Genomic DNA, 19,592 nt, shown 5'->3' with positions numbered 1-19,592 from the left:
TGTTTCCTGGAGACAGCAAAAGGTTGGGTTTTGTTTCTTAATCCAGGCTGCCACTCTGTGTCTTTTTATTGAAGAGTTTAGTCCATTTACATTTAGAGTTAATATTGATATGTTAACATCTGTATTTGCCATTGTGTTTGTCTTTCCTTTGATTTTATTTATTTATTCTTTTAATAACTTTTTTTTTTTTTTTTGGCCTTCTTTCATTGTTATTCGTCCCTCTGAGGTTCTGGCTTTAGGACTCCTTGTAGTATTTTTTGGAGTGGGGGTTTAGTTGCAATGAAATTCCGGAGTTTCTGTTTGTCTGGGAAGGTCCATATTCTTTCTTCAAAGAGGAAGGAGAGCTTTGCGGGATAGAGTATTCTTGGTTGGCATCTGTTTTCTTGGAGTCTGTTGACTATGTCCCTCCACTCTCTCCTTGCCCGTAGTGTTTCTTCGGAGAAGTCTGATGTCAGCCTGATTGGTTTTCCTTTGAATGTTATCTGTTTCTTCCCTCTTGCCAGCTTCATTATTTTTTCCTTGTCCTGGATTCTTGGGAGCTTTACTATTATGTGTCTTGCTGTATTTTTCCTTTCGTCGTGGAAGTTTGGTGTTCTTCTTGCTTCTTGTATATCAATTTTCAGCTCCTTCTTCACATTTGGGAAGTTCTCTTCAATTATCTCTTTGAATATTTTCTCTGTTCCTACATCTCTCTCCTCTCCTTCTGGTATTCCTATAACTCTTATATTTCCTTTCCTCATGGAGTCAGATAGTTCCCGAAGTCTTTCTTCGTTCTTTTTCCTTCGTACTTCTCTTTCCTTTTCTGTTTTGGTTCTTTTTATTTCTGTGTCTTCAAGATTACTTATTCGTTCTTCCATTTCATCTATTCTGCTTTCATTGCTTTTCCCAGAATTCTTTAGTTCTTCCATTAATTCTTTGATCTCCTGCATTTCTTTTACTTCCCTCTTTAGGGACTCAATTTCTTTCTTCTGACCATTGTTTTCCCTCTCTAGGGACTCAATTGCATTCTTCTGATCGTTGATTATTTTTCCCTTATCATTGTTTTCCTTTATGACTTCTGTCAGTTTTTTAATCACGGCAATTTTAAATTCTCTTTCTGGAAGGCTCAGAAATTCTTCCAAGTTATTGTCTTTGCAATCTGGGGGCTGGCTTTCTTTTTGTGGTGTGCTTTTTCTCTGGAGAGTTGCTAGGTTGCGTGTGGTTCTTCTCCTCCCTACTGTCTGTTTTCTAATTTGCCGTATGCGTTGGGACACTGTGTTGTTGGGACTTGCCGGCATCTTGGGTGGGCTTCTCTGTTCCCCTCTGGTTCTTCCAGGAGTCATCTGTCAGTTTCAAGCAGCCTTTAATGGAGAAAGGTCCCTGTTCTAAAATGCCGATGTGGGGACACACTCCCCTGTGCGCCTGGTCTGCCCCGGCGGTGGGTTCCTGCTCCCCTCTGGGCTTGGACTGCAGGCCAGAGGGGGTCTGGCGTGGGCGAACTTCCCCCGCTCACCTCTGGCTCCTGAGGAAGCCTTCTGCAGGTAGTCTTTACTGAAGAAATGTCCCTGTTCTAAAATGGTGATGTGGGACACACTCCCTGCGCGTCTGGTCTCAGGCACACTCTTCTGCGCGCCTGGTCTGCCCCGGCTGTGGGTGCTCGCTCTCCCTGTGGGCTCAGACTACTTGTTCGGAAGGAGCCAGGTGTGGGCTAACTCCCCAGCTGGCCACTAGCTCCTTCAGTAGCCTGTGCTGGGGTCAAGTCGCTAGGTGGCGCCAGAGATCTCTCCTGGAGCCCTTGGGGAGCTGATTTTCCACCCCGTGGGACAGGGAGCAGAGCGGGGATGGTAGGGTACACCTCAACGGCTTTGGGGTGCTGTGTCTGCCTTGTGCCCCACCGTCGTGGGGAACCCACGCCCCTAATTTCGTGCCCCGGGTCTCAGTTCCAAAGCCCTCAGTTCCAGGACGCGGGCTGTAGCCCAGATCAGTGGCGCGGGAATGGCGCCTTTTGAATCCCGCTCCCCTGCCTGGGCGCCTTGTTCCTGCTCACTCAGGGAGGGCCTCCGCCGTCTCCCCGCAAGCCTATGTGGCAGGCGCGGGGACCTGGGCAGCTGCGATCCGGTCTGGATCCGCGCCACTTTCCGCGCAAGCTTACCGGGTGGCCGGGGCTGTGTGCTGGGGCTGGTCTCCTCCTGGGGGGCGGGGCTCTCTTTAATGGCGCCTGGAGCTCACCTCCGCGGCGGATCCTGCAGGGTTCGCCTCAGCTCCCGTTCACAGGGTGTGGTGGCTGCAATAGTTCCTTTCCACTCACAGTCCCGCTTGCTGTGTCCGTTTTTCTTGTTGGCCGTTTTGGTTTGTTGTTTCCTCCTCTCTGCCGGTCGGAGAGTGCCGCCTCTGTGGGCGGGGGAGGGGAGCAGGGTTCTGCGCTTCCCTCCCTTCTCGTCCTCTTTTATGGCAACTTTCTTCTTCGGGCAGTTTGCTGGAGTCACCCGTTTATCTTCCGTGTCCCGGTTCTCACTGGGACCTGCCGCTTTTCCTCCCTATTAACTTTTTTTAATGGGAGATCTTACTCGCAGCGTCTCCTCGCCGCCATGTTGCTCCGCCCTAAGACCTGATTGGTTTTGACATTGGAGGTGGCTTGCTTAGTTACTGGCAGTGGATTCTGTCTCTGGGAGTTTAGCTGGAGCTTCTATCAGAGTGCTTACACTGGTCATGCCCATCTGGGCTTTTTACATGTGGCTCCCAAGAGCCCAAAGCGAAACCGTGGTAGGAAACTTTTACAAAGTTGAAGCCAGTTGCACACGGAATTGTCAAAGCCTGCTCGGTGTTCTTTTCTTCCAGTGCAGCCAACCCTTCCCTTACCCCACAAACTTTTGCAGGCTTGTTTTTGAAGCATCAGGAGGATCTCACCAGCAGAAATTGGTGGGAGCAAGTTCTAACAGGTTACCCAGTTCTCTATTCTAGGGAGCACGGGCAAACCCAGCAGTAACTTTATAATACCAAAACCTCCACATTCACCCAAGAGCACATGCTAAGCCCACAGGAAAAAGCACATGGACCCATGAGGAGGCATTAATACCCCACGTGCTGTGGTGATGAAAACTCCACCCTTCCCTCTCCCTGACCAGCTGGTCCTTTCCACACAGGCTTTAAAGCCGCATGCCTGGTAATGGACAGGATGGCAGATTTGGGCTATGACTTCCCGATTTTGCTGAACCAATCCAGCAAAATAAAAGCTGCTCCTTACCTGAAAATCATGTGTCAGTTCCATGGGCAGCAGGCCCACCTCAAGTCCAGTGACAAATGCAGACCCCCACACTTGAGTCACAGTCTCCCAGTTATGCAATTCAGTGTGGGTGGAACCCCCAGGCGTGCATCCTGGGAAGTGTCAGCTCTTTTCCTTCTCCTCCATCCACCAAAGATCCACTTCTCTCTGTCAGAAAAAATATCACCACCTGGTCCAGAGCTCCACGTACCACTCAGTCATCATCAGACGCAGTATAAATTCGGTGATGTCTTTATCTACCTCAGCTCCAGAGCTGAGTGGGGCTCCAGTGGTCAGTCTCTCTGTGGAAGTTTCTTGAAGGCAGTTCCTGGAGCACAGGATGGTCTCCATAGGAAGACCTGTGACTTCAAGTTATCTTCCCACACACCAGTGGAGAGTGGTGAGAGAAGCATAAGAGAAGTGGGTGAGACATGTCCATTAAAAGGGGGCCAACTGGAAGCATGTCATCGTTGGTGATCTATGGAATTTTGGTTGAATCTCATCCTCCTCCCTACAGCCCTCCTCTGTGATTCCAGGCTCTGTCTTTGGGTACTGGTTCTGTTACCAGGCAGGGGGAGGGACACCCCAGGAACCCCCAATATGCCTGCTTTAAAAAGGTTCTGCCTTCACCACATTGAGATAAAACATACTCTAGTATATAAGGCCTTTAATGCAAAGGAATTTTAATACAATTAGTGTGCAATAAAAAGAAGATAAGAAAAAAGACAAAGAATATGGTTTCCAAATAAAGCACCTGAAGTTACCCATCCCTTCGTGGGTAAATGTCCAGCTAAAAAGGGTTAGCCCAAAGCAGGGCCACTGAGGCACAAGTCTAAGGCATCTCCTGGTGGGGACCCATAAGAAAGGGGCAAAAGAGACCAGAAGATTTTTGAAGGAAAAGAGCAAAATCAAAACCAGGTGTAAACACTGGCATTGTTAACCTCCCCATGGGTCTCTTACCCATGCCTGTCTCAAGTGTCTCCTTCCATGTCCAAATGCCTGGTACAAGTGCAAGGCCGAGAAGCAAGCACAGCTTCTTTACATGTCTCTCTGCTCCATGTGCCTCCTCCAGGCCTCCTTCTTGCTCCCCATCTTTCTTTTGAGTCCTAGGGCAAGTTAGGGTTAATTAGGCAGCTTCAGAGACAGTGCAGGCAGGCTTGGGGAGAGTGAAAGGGGTTTTAACCAAACATACTCCGGAGATAAGGACAGTAAACTCTACGAGGTGCTAACCAAAACATACTCCAGGGGTGAGGTCAGGAGAGATAACGGGGGCAGTAAAGTTTAAGAGACCTTGGACAGGAGAGGTGAAGGAGAAACTCTAAGACAAGCTGAGAAAATGGACACATCTGCCCCAAGGAGTACAGACTCTAGGAGAAAGAGCCAATCACAAAATCACAAAGCAAAATGATGAGATTTTGGAATAGAGAAAAAAGGGTTTAAATATCTCCTAAACACAGGCCCATATGGCATCTTTTGCCCCTCCTTGCAATTGTTGCCTTAGAGTCTTTGCTTTTGTTCTTTCTCCTCTAAATAAACTTTCCTTTACTCTTTAAAGAGTTGCTTCTTGGGCCTCCCTAGTGGTGCAAGGGGTTAAGCACAGCACTGTGAAGATGTCTGCAGCCTCTGCACGGCAAATTGGATCCCTGCCGGCCAGGAAGCTACCCACATGGTGCAGCAGACCTCTCCTGCCTCGCCCACTGCTCCCCTCAGCAGTGTATTTCAGTCAGTCTGCCTGTTCTGTTCCCCGCTCTGTCTCTGGTGAGTCCTCTCACCCCCCCCCCCACTGAACTCTGGCCTGTGTCAGTTCTTGTATGCATAAATAAATAAATCTTTAAAAAATATATATAGATTTGCTTCTCTCCGCTTATTGATCTGAGGGTTTGTCTATGAATTTCTTTTTACCTCTTCGTGGGACATGAACTCATGGTGGTTTAAGGGCTGCCAGGGTGAACAACAGCAGCAGCGGCTGCTGTCATGCTAAGAGCGCACACTGGTTTCACTTCCTTCCTTTTCCAGTCTTCTCTACTCCCTGCTCAGCATCACCCTTCCTTGAGTGAGGCAGGGAACCTGGAACTTTCTCTTTCTCTGGGAACCACCCTGTTATAGTTCTGAATTCTGAGCCATCTTTAATTTTCATAAGAAATAGTATTCTTTTAAAAAAACCATTCATTTATAAAAATATATCATTTGAGGTACACAGCTTCATCCTCCGCATGTGCACAAGACTCAACAACCACCAAAGCTCCAGTGCCTGTTACATACCCCTTTTCCTGCTCCCCCTCCCGCTTCCCCTCTAGAATCACTTATTTTTCAGAGTCTAGGAGTTATTTTTGTTGTGTTTCAACGGTTTGTTTGTTTTCAACGGTTATTTATGTTCTGCAAATCAGTGAAATTATCCAGTGATTGTCTTTCACATTCTGATTTACTTCACTTACCCTAACTACCTCAAGATCCATCTATATTGTCCCAAAAGGCACTATTTCATCCACTAAGTGTATAGACCAGAATTTCTTTTTTTTAAAAGATTTATTTATTTATGCATACAAAAGCTGGGGTACAGGCCATAGATGTGGGGGTAAGAGGGTGAGAAGATTCACCAGAGACAGAGTGGGGAACAAAACAGGCAGATTGACCAAAGTACACTGCTGAGGGGAGCAGTGGGGGAGACAGGAGAGGTCTGCTTCACCATGTGGGTTGCTCCCTGTCTGGCAGAGGCTACGGATTGCTTCGTAGTGCGGTGCTTAACCCCTTGTGCCACCAGGGAGGCCCCCCACACCAGAATTTCTTTATCCAGTTGTTGATTGATGCACATTTAAGCTTGTTGCCATGTCTTGGCTACTGTGAATAATACTGTTATGGACATACTAATATAAAAAGAAATAGTACTCTTAATAGCAAACTGATTTCTCAGCCAGAAAGTCGGCCAACAAATGCTTTTTAAAAAAAAAGCCTGGGTTTTCTGTGATTATAAAGGGTGTTCCCTCAGGACACAAAAGCTACACCCATAAATATCTTCAGTGAGATTGACCACATTTTTCTTTGGAATGAGAAAAGGGGTGCTTAATGATGATGGCTTTAAGATTCTTATATTCCTTTTAATCTTGCAGATAAGATCTGAGAGACACACCCTTCAGATTCTTAAAAGTCTACTGTCTTAATCTTTCTGAGGTGTCAGCACAGAATCTCTGGGCACACCCTTGCCTTCATCTCTACTCTGAACCATGTTTTACAGGATTTCCATGGGCAAGATTTTTGCCCCCAGATCATTTCTTAACTTGGAGAGTTTTTAGCTGGCTACAAAAACTGTACAGGATCCTCCTTATCTCTACTAAAATCAGTTGATTCTTAATTCAAGTCCCTCTTCTATTTTATTGTAGCCAATAGAAGCCTGTCATCACTTCTACATTCTGCCTGGAATCTCCCTAGTTAAGTCACATGATGGTTAAATACTTGTCTATTTTCCACTCTTACTCAGGGGTTAGTGTTGCTAATTGTTTTGCCAGCCACAACTCAAGTCCTCTTCCATCCTGCCTCCAATAATAACTCCCTGATTGTTCTTGAAGAGTTTGATAACAGTTTCCTTATAGACTTTCAGCTTCTGCTCATTGTCTAGCGCCAAAGTCAATTTTACATGTTTTAGGTTTTTGTTATAAAAACACCTCATCTACAGGTACCAATTTTCACTTTATTATCTGTTTGCTGAATAACAAACCACTCCTAAGTGCAGTCTTACAACAACAGTGTATTAATTTTCATGGTCTCAGTGAAATAAGCCAGAAGGAAAAAGAAAAATATTGGATGGTTTTACTTACAGCAGGAATATAGGGGAACCAAATAAGACATCAGTGTAAAAAAAAATAATAACAGTACAAAACACAACAAAGCAAAAACAGACAATTATAAACCAGAGACATCCTGCAGGGGAGGAGGCAGGAGAGGGATCAGAGGGAGGGAGGGAGGAGCACAGTGGACTGAGGTGATGGTGCACGGGGGCATTGGTGAAGGAAACTCTATGGGGACGACACCTGAGGGGGGTGGAGGGAAGCGAACATTGTTTAAAAATGAACAGCGATGTAAAAAAATAAAAAATTGAAAAAAATAATTCTTATGGTCTCATGGTTTTACTGGGATTGGCTGAGCAATTTTCATTTGGAGTCTTGTGGCAAAGAGGGCTGGAGGCACCTGAAGGCTGAGCTGACGGCCACTCACAGGGTTAGGAGCTCAAGCCAGGGTCGCCCTGTTGCTCATGGAGGCTGCCTGCCAGAGAGGTCTACCAGAAAGCCTGCTTCCTTTCCAGTCCTGCCTTCCTTCGCCCACTTCTCTCTCCATCACCCCTTCCCCTCTCTTTCTCCCTATCCCCAGTCATTCTCCTTCCTTTTCTCTTCTCTGAGGCTTTCAGGATTTTAGTCTTTATAGTGAGAACATTTGGGAAGCAAGATGAAAGTATATTAATGTTTTTAAAATATTCCCCCCATCACAACAGATACCATTGTTACATACCAGACATCACGCTAAGTGTCCTGTGAGCATTTCCTTATTCAATCCACTCCACAACATTATGAAAGATATTATTAAACTCATATTTTTTTTTTTAGTGAAAAGAAACACTCTCAATGGGATTAAGTAATTTACTTAAGAATACACTTAGCTAAGATATCACAGTCAGTGGTAAATTTGATTAACTTGAAAGCTCGTGCTCTTAATCACTATGTGACATTCCTCATGGTTGTCTTTGTGCAAGAGTCTAGGGGTGTGTATGAAGACATGTATGGATAAAATGCCCTGAGAAATAAATCCTAAACATCAGAATTTATAGCTTCTGTTTATATCTTCTGTGAAATGTCCTGATAAATAAGTTCTCTTCATTCTCCTCCATTTCTTAGAGTATTATTTATATCTCTGGGCCTTCCCAGAACCTTAGCTGTAATCCCTCAGGGGGACACTAAAAACTTAAGCATAATCTAGGCATTGCAGTGAGGTAGACCTAGCAGAGAAAGCACATCTGATAGATTAGTAATGGTTCCTAGAGACTGGGGCTTTGATCAGGGGTTTAAAGATGGAAGGTTTCTCACAGACAAAGTGAAGGTAGACTGGAATTGGGAAAAGACGGGGTGGGACTGGAGGAAATAATTTAGGTCTAGAGGACAGTGCCTAGGAAGTTCAGTTCTAGCAACTTCTATTGAAGTTGGAGTAAGAGCAGCAGAAGATGAAGTTAAATGATCAAACTGAGTCTCTGCTAGGAACACTCCCAGGTGCCAGAATGAGAATCTATTCTCATTTTGGGTTCAGAAATTCTGACCCCTACAGAGGCTGAGTAAATAATGTAAGTGAGTGAAGGGGGTCAACTGTACACATAGACATGTATATATATATATATTTTTTTTCATATTGAATACTTAGAAATTATCTTCATTTTCTTAAGCAAATATGGTATCTTTCATTTATAATTTAAATATATAGCTTTCCAGGCTAGATTTTGTTTTCCTGGGATTGAAAGACATATCAGGATAAATAGTTCCCCACTCAAAGAAAGTGTGGCACAACTATGACCATAAATCACAAATTACATCTGGTCCCTGCATCTGGCACAATAGGGAGTGCTGGAGACTCTGGCAAACTGGAGTGTATTTACTCTGCCTTTAGAGGGCAGTCAATACTCAGCTATTCTTGTCTCATGAGATCCTGGGCCAGAGTTTGCAGATCTTTTAGGTTTCCTGAGAAATCAGAAATTCTGATTTTGATATAAAACCCCTTGGTTATTTAACAGTGGCTAGAATATTTGTCTTAAAATCAGAGTGAGCCAAACAAACACACAAACATACATATACATGTACACTTACTTGCATATTCATATATATATATATATATATATATATATACACATATAATATACCTCATCTTATTAGAACATAGACTGCTAATTTGCACCCTTTCCTAGGAAGTCATTCAAGTGTTTAAAAAAGAACATTAACAACTTAGGAATGTTATCTAAGAGCCATATATGAAAAGAACTAAAGCAAAAAGAACATGAAAGCAAGTACAACAGTTAAGGGACTTTTCAAAAAGCTTGATCTGAACAGACTGGGCAGCTGAGGAAATGAAAAGATGTTTGCAGTACATGACTGTGAAGAAAGATTGCCTGGGATTTTGTGGCAAGATGTGGGATGTAAACAAACAATGATGTGTAGTGATAGTTCACAGATATACTAAACTTAGAGAAAGGTTATTTTTCTTTTTCCTGTGGTTTTGATACAGGGAAAGGTTTGATGGTGACCTCTGGTGCCAGGATAAGACATACCTGGAATAGGACATGAGAAGCAACAGATGTAGAAACTGGCAGGAAAGGCTCCCAGGTAGCACAGGCTGTGAAGTTGTGAGGAGAGGAGGTATCAGTGAACATGGAGCACTTGCAGTATCAATTTTTTACAAGTTTATTTTTCTTACTTTTTTATATTTCAAGTAGCAGTAGCTCCCAGGCCAGAGGCAGAAAAGACACATCTAATATGTTTTATTGAGCACTTACAAGGGGCCAGACAGGAAATAAACTCTTATTAAAGACTGTGAAATATACACTTTATCTGCTTTCATAGAGAGAATTCTATTTCAGGGAGACGGATTTTCTTTTTAATAGACAAATTTAGTATCAAGTAGCCATAAGTCAAATACAAAATGTCCCTGGGAGGCAATATAGAATAATGGAGGTGTGGAGGTGCTACTTCCATTTGCGGGGGGCGGGGGCATCAGAGGTTTCCCCATTTTCTACAATGAAGGGTTGGTCCTCATCTTGAATGTGAACATGAGTTGCTGTATGAGTGTAGAAGAACAATACATCCTCAGGCCAAAGAGTACAGCTATAGAGGGATTTGTTAAGACAGCTCTGAGACTGTTCAATTGTCCCCACTAATGGGGTAAATTCTCAGCTGAACACAGATATGTGGCCATGGTTAAATTGCACTATTTGTCTTAAAAATCTGACTGTATAATTGAGGCTACCAGAGGGGAAGGGAGAGGGTAGAGAGTAAAATGGGGAGAGTGCCCAGTGGACTATGGTAGAGGATTATGGTTGTCTTGGTGGTGGGTGTGGTGTGATAACATATACCTGAAGTCTGAATCACATACTATTTTGTAAACTAATATCACCTCAATAGAAAAAGAAAAGTTATACAAAGTTCTTTAAAAATGTAAGCTTCTCTATAATGACAGAGTACATATCTGTGGTTGCCTGGGGTTAGGAAGGAGGTGGGAAGAGGCACAAAGACAAAAACAAAGGTGCACAAGGAATTTTCTAGATGTCATTTTGATAGAGGACAAAGGGAAATGCACCACAGCTAGTATAGGAATCTGTGCACCCACACAGGACATGGGCTGCACATACATACTCTATGACTAATGATCTGTTTTATTTCTTTTTTTTTTATAATGACTGAAGAGCATAATATTTATTTATTTGCCCTTTTTTATTTTTTACACCATTGTTCATTTTTAAACAATCTTTGCTCCCCCCCACTCCCCAGGTGTAGTTCCCATAGAGTTTCCTTCACCGATGTACCCCTGCACCATCACCTCAGTCCCCTGTGCTCCTCCCTCCCTCCCTCTGGACCCTCTTCCACCTCCACCATCTGCTTTCTTTAAATTAAAACTCTTGCTTTAAACTAAGAATCCTGCCCTGATGCTAGACATTGACGCCATCAGATGTACCAGGGTCAAAATAACCAGGAAGCTGATAACAAGTTCTGGGAGATAAATGTGTGAACACCAGGAACATCAACTGTGACAGGCTGTTCTGATTACCTGATTCATTTATGACTGTTATGTTCAACTCATTATAAAACAGCCAGCAAGAGATGAGATGTTAGAATGGTTTCTTCTTTGTAATATGGCCACCATTCTCAGATCTCTACCTAAACAAATGCACATCCTATTGATTGAGTTTCTGTCTCTGCTCATTGGCTTCTGTAGTGATAGGCAGCAGGACCCTGCATCTCCGACAACAATTTCATGTTGATTTTGATTGATGGTTTCACAGGTGGGTGCATATGCCAAATGCAGGCTTCAAATTTGTGTAGTTTATTCTATGTCAATTATACCTCAATGATGTTGGTAAAATTACCGAGGCAAATGTTTCAATACCATGACCCTGACAGTCAAAGTCTACTGCAACACTCTTTGCTATTTAATGAGTGTGTGTGTGTGTGTGTGTGTGTGTTCAATAGAAGGTGGATCTTGAAAATTGTTACTGAAATTATCTAATGAATCACTTTATAAATTATTGAGTCTTTAATAAGAAATTTAATTAGCAGCTTTTAAATTAATAATGCAAAATTACAGGGAAGTGCCTCCAGATGCTCCATATTTAAGACAAGGAGCTCTACCTCCGGACCTCAGCAAAGCTGTGTGGAACTGAGAAAGGGCTGCCCCCATAGTCAGAGGTAAGTGGAAATCCCGCACAAACCAGGCCCTTCCACTGGCTGCTGGTTGGAACCCAGAGGGAGATCCAGGTATTGGGAACCCAGAGGGTATTCCAGCCACCACCATGGCAGACCAAGGGCAAAGTGAAGTGCTTCCTAGTAGCACTATATCTAAGACAGGGAGCTTTGCGTTGGGACCTCACCAAAACTGTGTGGAACTGGGAAAGGGCTGTCCCCACAGTCAGAGGTGAGCTGAAAGCCCACATAAGCCAGGCCCCACCACTGGCTGCCAGTGGGAGCCCAGAGGGGGATCCAGCCACCACTGGGGCAGTCTAAGGGAGCAGGGAAGTGCTTCCCAGACAAGCCATCCTTAAGACTGGGAGCTTTGAGTCCAGATGTCACCAAAACTGTGTGGAACTGAAAAAGGGCTATCCCCACAGTCAGAGGTGAGCCAAAAAGCGTGCACAAGCCAGGCCCCACATTTGGCCTTGAGTTGAACCCAGAAGGGGATCCAACAATTAGGTGCCCAGGGGTGATCCAGCAACTGCCAGGGCAGTCTGAGGGACCTCAAGACCCACCTCTGGTATTAAATAAATACAGAGGTGGTGGATTTCCAGGGACAGCACCCATCAACATATCCTTAGTACCATGCCCTACTGGAATTATGGCATAACAGTATTGGCCTTGATTGGGCCACCAGTTTCTGACATACCAGAAGGAGCACACCAAAGAGATGCCAGCCAGTACCAACAAAACAGTATCTCAAAATAGGACAAGTTAGAAAATAAGCAGCAGGGAGAAGAAAAACTATAAGCAACCAAGCAAGTCCTCAGGGAAAAGACACACCAGAATGAGAAAATCACCCACCAGACTGCAACAACAGTGACTTGGAAGAACTTCTGAGCCTTCCAGATAGAGAATTTAAAATTGCCATGATAAAAGCCAGATACAACAAACCCACTGCCAATATTATTCTTAATGGCAAAAAGCTGAAGGCCTTTCCTTTTAAGATCAGGAACAAGACGAGAATGTCCTCTCTCACCACTGCTCTTCAATAAAATACTGGAGGTCCTAGCCAGGGCAATAAAACAAGAGAAAGACACATAAGGATCCAAATAGGGAAAGAAGAAGTAAAACTATCACTATTTGCAGACGATATAATAATATACATAGAGAACCCTAAAAACTCCACAGAGAAACTACTCAAAATAATCAACCAGTTCAGTAAAGTAGCAGGATACAAAATCAACAAACAAAAATCAGTAGCCTTCCTATACACAAACAGTCAATCTGAAGAAGAAGAAATCAGGAAAACCATCCCTTTTATTATTGAAACAAAAAAAATCAAATATTTGGGAATAAACCTAACAAAAGAGGTGAAAGACCTATGCAAAGAAAATTATAAAACACTGTTAGAAGAAATTGTTAAATTCTAAAACACTGTTAGAAGACACAAAGAAATGGAAAGACATCCCTTGCTCATGGATTGGAAGAATTAACATTATTAAAATGGCCATCCTCCCAAAAGCAATATACGGATTCAGTGCTATTCCAATAAAAATCTCAATGACATTCTTCAAAGAAATAGGACAAATACTGATGAAATTCATATGGAAACACAAAAAAATATGAATAGTCAAAGCCTTACTGATGAAAACAAAGGAGAAAGGCGGTATCACACTTCCAAACTTCAAGCTATACTACAATGCCATAATAATTAAAACAGTTTGGTATTGGAACAAAAACAACACAGAGACCAGTGGAACCGAATAGAGAGCCCAGAAATAAAGCCACACTTATATGAACAACAAATCTTCGACAAAGGAGCAAAGAATATGCAATGGAACATGGACAGTTTGTTCAACAAATGGTGCTGGGAAAACTGGACCTCCACATGTAAAAAAATGAAACTAAACCACTACTCTCACCACGCACAAAAATCAACTCAAAATGGATAAAATAACTGGACATAAGACCTGAAACCATAAAATACATAGAAGAAAATATAGGTAAAACACTACAAGTCATACATCTCAGAAACATCTTCAAAGACTCATCACCCAAAGCAGTGATAGTGAAGGCAAAGATCAACACCTGGGATTCCATCAAACTGAAAAGCTTCTGTACAGCAAAAGAGACATTAACCAACAGAGAGACACCCCACTGATTGGGAATAAATCTTAGCACTCCATTCTACTAATAAGGGACTGATCACAAAGATCTACAAAGAACTCACATGGCTCAACAAAAACAGAATAAACAATCCAGTCAAGAAATGGGCAGAAGAACTCAAAAGACATTTCTTCAAAGAGAAAATGCAAATGGCCAACAGGCATATGAAAAAATGTTCAACACCCCTTATAATCAGGGAAATGCAAATGAAAACCACACTGAGATACCACCTTACACCAGTAAGAATGGTACATATAAAAAATACAAGCAACAACAAATGTTGGCGAGGATGTGGTGAAAAAGGAACTCTCCTACATTGCTGGTGGGAGTGCAAACTGGTCCAACCACTATGGAAAGCTGTCTGGAAGTTTCTCGGTCTACTAAAAATGGAGCTACCATATAACCTGGCAATTCCACTACTAGGGATCTACTCAAAGGACACAAAAACATTGATTCAAAAGAACACCTGAACACCTATGTTTATTGCAGCACTATTTACAATAGGTAAAACATGGAAACACCCCAAATATCCAAACATAGATGACTGGATCAAGAAGATGTGGTATATATACACAATGGAATATTATTCAGCAATCAAAAAAGATGAACTCATGCTGGTCACAGGAATGTGGATGGAGCTAGAAGGAACTATGCTCAGTGAAATAAACCAGAAGGAAAAAGAGAAATATTGGATGGTTTCACTTATAACAGGAATATAGGGGAACCAAATAAGACATCAGTGTAAAAAAAATAATAACAGTACAAAACACAACAAAGCAAAAACGGACAATTATAAATCAGAGACATACTGCAGGGGAGGGGGAGGGACAGCGATCAGAGGGAAGGAGGGAGGTGTACAGAGGACTGTGGTGATGGTGCACAGGTGCCTTGGGGGAGGAAATTCTATGGGGACTCAATCTGAGGGGGAGGGGGGAGCACAAATTGTTTAAAAAGAAAAAAGAAAAAATGAGATATGTATATATCAATGTCAATGAATTTCAAAATAATTGTTCTTAGTGAAAGAATGCATATTTTAAAAATAGCACAGAGTATGTATTTCAATTTATAGAAAATTCTAGAAAGCACAAATTAATTTGTAGTGACAGAAAAATTAGTAGTTACCTAAGGAATGAAGGTCAGATTACAAAAGCACCACGATAACTGCTGAAGATAGTGGTTTTATTATCTTGCTTATGTGATAGTTTTAATAGATATACACAAATGTTAAAAGTTATCAAATTGTACACTATACATATGTGCAGTTTATTATTTGTCAAATTATACTTCAATAAAACTTTAAAATTAAAAAAAATAAAATTGCCATGATTAAAAAAATAAAGGAAAACAATGATAAGGGGAAAATAATCAACAACCGGAAGAATGAAATTGAGTCCCTAAAGAGGGAAATGAAAGAAATGCAGGAGATCAAAGGATTAATGGAGGAGCTAAAGATCTCTGGGATAAGCAGTGAAAGCAGAATAGATGAAATGGAAGAACAGATAAGTACTGTCAAAGACACAGAAATAAAATGAACCAAAACAGAAAAGGAAAGAGAAATACAAAGGAAAAAGAATGAAGCAAGACTTTGGGAACTGTCAGACTCCATGAGGAAAGGAAATATAAGAGTTATAGGAATCCCAGAAGGAGAGGAGAGAGACATAGGAACAGAGAAAATATTCAAGGAGATAATCGAAGAGAATTTTCCAAGCATGAAGAAGGAGCTGAAAATAGACATACAAGAAGCAAGAACACCAAACTTCCACGATGAAAGGAAAAATACAGCAAGACACGTAATAATAAAGCTCCCAAGAATCCAAGACAAGGAAAAAATAATGAAGCTGACAATAGGGAAGAAACAGATAAGATACAAAGGAAAACCAATCAGGCTGACATCAGATTTCTCCGAAGAAACACTATGGACAAGGAGAGAGTGGAGGGACAAGGTCAACAAACTAAAGACAGCAAATGCCAGCCAAGAATACTTTAATCTGCAAAGCTTTCCTTCCTCTATGAAGAAAGAATAAGGACCTTCCAGACAAACAGACACTCCAGAATTTCATTACGACTAAACCCCCACTCCAAAAAATACTACAAGGAGTCCTAAAGCTGGAACCAACAAAGGGATGAATAAGAACAAAACAAGACAAAAAATAAACCACACAAAAAACAAACAAAATGGCAAATATAGACACTAATGTATCAATATTAACTCTAAATGTAAATGGACTAAACTCTTCAAAAAAAGACACAGAGTTGCAGGCTGGATTACAAAACAAAACCCAGACTTTTGCTGCTCCAGGAAACACATTTAACTACAAAAGATAAAAATAGACTGGCGCAGCTGTTGAGCGCTGGGTTGTGAAGCTGCCCACAGCCTCTGCTGCGCCGGTTCGATCCCTGGCTGCTCCCAGGCCACTGGAGGAGGGTCCCACATGGCGTGCAGACCTCTCCTGCCGCCCGCTGCTCCCCTCAGCAGTGTACTTCGGTCCTTCTGCCTGCTCTGCTCCCCACTCTGGCTCTGGTGAATTCTCTCACCCTCCGTGCTTCTGACTGTACCCAGTGCTTGTATAAATAAATAAATCTCAAAAAAAAAAAATAGACTGAAGGTAAAAGGATGGGAAACAATCCTACATGCAAATGGACCAAAAAAAGAAGGCAGGAACAGCTATACTTATATCAGATAAAACAGATTTTAAACAAAAAAGGTAAAAAGAGACCCAGACGCTCACTGCATTATAATCAAGAGGACAATACATCAAGAAGACATAACACTCATTAACACATACTCACCAAATCAAAGAGCACCAAAATATATCAGACAACTATTATCATCTCAGAAAACAGACATCAGAGAAAAGACATATGTAGTAGGAGACTTCAACACATCACTATCAACAATGGAGCAATCAACAAGACAAAAAATAAGTAAGGACACTAAAGCTCTGAATAAGGATCTAGATCTCATCTAGATCTCTACATCTCCAAAAAAATCTGAGTACACATTATTTTCAAGTGCACATGGATCATTCTCCAGGATCGATTGCATAGTGGGATATAAGACAAACATCAATAGATACACTAAGATTGAAACCATACCAACCATCTTCTCTGACCATGAAGCCATCAAACTAGAAATAAACCATAAAAAAAAGGCAAGGAGCCCTCACACCCCATGGAGATTGAAATCCACACTACTGGAATACCACTGGACTAACAAGGAGATCAAAGAAGAAATTAAAAAATACTTTGAGTTGAACAACAAGGAGGACACCAATTTCCTAAATATATGGGATGCAGCAAAAGCAGTAATAAGAGGAAAATATATAGCAATACAGGCTCACATCAAGAAACAAGAAAGAGGGCCTCCCTGGTGGCGCAGTGGTTGAGCGCTGGGTTGCGAAGCTGCCCGCAGCCTCTGCAGCGCCGGTTCGATCCCCGGCTGCTCCCCGGCCTCCGGAGGAGGGTCCCGCATGGCACGCAGCCCTCTCCTGCCGCCCGCTGCTCCCCTCAGCAGTGTACTTCAGTCCTTCTGCCTGCTCTGCTCCCCGATCTGGCTCTGGTGAATTCTCTCACCCTCCCGCGCTTCTGACTGTACCCAGTGCATGTATAAACAAAAAAACAAACAAATAAATAAATAATAAAACATGCCTCTATTAAATAAATAAAATAAATAAATAAAAAAAAAAAAAAGAAAGAAACAAGAAAGAACTCAAAGAAACAACCTAATCTCACATCTCAAAGAACTAGAAAAAGAACAACAAAAAAACCCCAAAACCAGTAGAAGAAAGGAAATAATAAAAATCAGAGCAGAAAATCAAAACTAAAAAAAAAAAATAAAATCGAAACTAAAAAATCAATCCAAAAGATGAAACCAAACATTGATTCTTCGGAAAAATAAATAGACAAACCCCTAGCCAGGCTCACAAAGGAAAAATGGGAGAAATCACAAATAAATAGGATCACAAATAAAAGAGGAGAAATCACAATAAACAAGCAGAAATCAAAATCAAAACAATAATCAGAACCTACCATGAACAGTTATATGCAAACAAGTTCAACAATCTAGAGGAGATGGACAAATTCCTACAACGCATCAACAAAGGGAAATATAAAAACCATATGATAATATCAATAGATGCTGAGAAAGCATTTGACAAAGTACAATACCCATTTATGATAAAGGCCCTTGAAATTCTTGGGATACAAGGAACACACCTCAACATCATAAAGGCCATATATGACAAGCCCATAGCCAATATCATTCTCAATGGAGAAAAGTTGAAAGCATTTCCATTAAGATCTGGAACAAGATAAGGATATCCATACTCACCACTGCTTTTCAATATAATACTGGAAGTCCTAGCTAGATCAGTAAGACAAGAGAAAAATATACAAGGAATCCAAAGAGGCAAGGAAGAAGTCAAACTATCACTCTTTGCAGATGATATGATAGTATACGTAGAGAACTCCCAAAATTCCACGGAAAAACTAATTCAACTAATCAATCAGTTTAGTAAAGTAGCAGGATACAAAGTCAACACACAAAAATCAGTAGCCTTCCTATGCACAATCAATCTGAACAAGAAGAAATCAAGAAAACCATCCCTTTTATTATTGAAACAAAAAAAAATCAAATACTTGGGAAGAAACCTAACAAAAGAGGTAAAGGACCATACAAAGAAACTATAAAACACTGTTAAAAGAAATTGAAGAAAACACAAAGAAATGGAAAGACATCCCCTACTCATGGATTGGAAGAATTAACATTATTAAAATGGCCATCCTACCAAAAGCAATTTACAGATTTAATGCTATTCTAATAAAAATTTCAATACATTCTTCAAAGAAATAGAACAAATATTGATGAAATTCATATGGAGCCACCAAAAACCCCAAATAGCCAAAGTTCTCCTGAAAAAAAAAAATCAGGGAATGGAGGTATCACACTCCCAGACTTCAAGCTATACTACAAAGCTATAATAATCAAAACTTCATGGTATTGGAACAAGAACAGACACATGGACCAATGAAACTGAATAGAAAATACAGAAATAAACCCACAGATTTATGGTCAACTAATCTTTGACAATGGAACAAAGAATATACAATAGAGCAAAGAAAGTTTATTCAATAAATCGTGCTGGGAAAACTGGGTCACTACATGCAAATGAATAAAGCTTGACTACTACCTCACACCATGCACAAAAACCAACTCAAAATGGATTAAAGAACTAGACATAAGACCTGAAACTATAAAATACATAGAAGGAAATATAGGCAAAACACTACATGACATACACCTCAGTAACATCTTTAAAGACACATCACCCAAAGCAGTGATAGTGAAGGCAAAGATAAACAGCTGGGACTGCATCAAATTAAAGAGCTTCTGTACGGCAAAAGAGTCAATAACAAAAACAAAGAGACACTCCACGGATTGGGAGAAAATTTTTGCACACAACACTAATGATAAAGGACTGATCACAAAAATCTACAAAGAGCTTACAAGACTCAACAAAAACAAAGTAAACAACCCAGTCAAAAAATGGACAGAAGAGCTAAAAACAAACTTCTCCAAAGAGGAAATGCAAATGGCCAACAGGCATATGAAAAAATGTTCAACATCACTTATAATCAGGGATATGCAAATCAAAACTACCATGAGATACCATCTCACACCAGTGAGAATGGCACATATTAAAAAAACTAGCAACAACAAATGTTGGCGAGGATGTGGAGAAAAAGGAACTCTCCTGCACTGCTGGTGGGAG

The 19,592-nt window shown here is 41.5% G+C and overlaps 1 protein-coding gene and 1 long non-coding RNA gene across 3 annotated transcripts in view; one reads left to right on the top strand and one right to left on the bottom strand.

The window, feature by feature from the left end:
- Nucleotides 1–19,592, top strand: part of LOC129145980 (uncharacterized) — a 78,507-nt gene that overhangs the window by 46,442 nt on the left and 12,473 nt on the right. Inside the window, exon 2 of the long non-coding RNA XR_008552249.1 lies at nucleotides 11,570–11,670. This is a non-coding gene — a long non-coding RNA (uncharacterized LOC129145980). The remainder of the gene's footprint in view (nucleotides 1–11,569; nucleotides 11,671–19,592) is intronic.
- The window catches only part of ST8SIA1 (ST8 alpha-N-acetyl-neuraminide alpha-2,8-sialyltransferase 1), a 169,167-nt gene continuing 152,782 nt past the window's right edge, over nucleotides 3,208–19,592 (bottom strand). The window contains exons 5-6 of one of the 2 annotated variants that reach the window (XM_054696399.1): nucleotides 4,202–4,347; nucleotides 3,208–3,409 (exon numbers count right to left, since the gene is read on the bottom strand). In XM_054696399.1, coding sequence (XP_054552374.1) covers nucleotides 3,324–3,409; nucleotides 4,202–4,347 — 232 coding nt within the window. In that variant the 3' untranslated portion in view covers nucleotides 3,208–3,323. Of the gene's footprint in view, nucleotides 3,410–3,984; nucleotides 4,348–19,592 lie in introns of those variants that run through there. The other variant, XM_054696398.1, reaches the window with a different exon arrangement.

Source organism: Talpa occidentalis, unplaced genomic scaffold (genome assembly GCF_014898055.3).
Source record: "Talpa occidentalis isolate TD23 unplaced genomic scaffold, MPIMG_talOcc4v2.1 talOcc4.16, whole genome shotgun sequence".
NCBI lineage: Eukaryota > Metazoa > Chordata > Mammalia > Eulipotyphla > Talpidae > Talpa > Talpa occidentalis.
The sequence above is the reverse complement of the archived record's forward strand: the minus strand, read 5'-3'. Positions and strand labels throughout refer to the sequence as shown.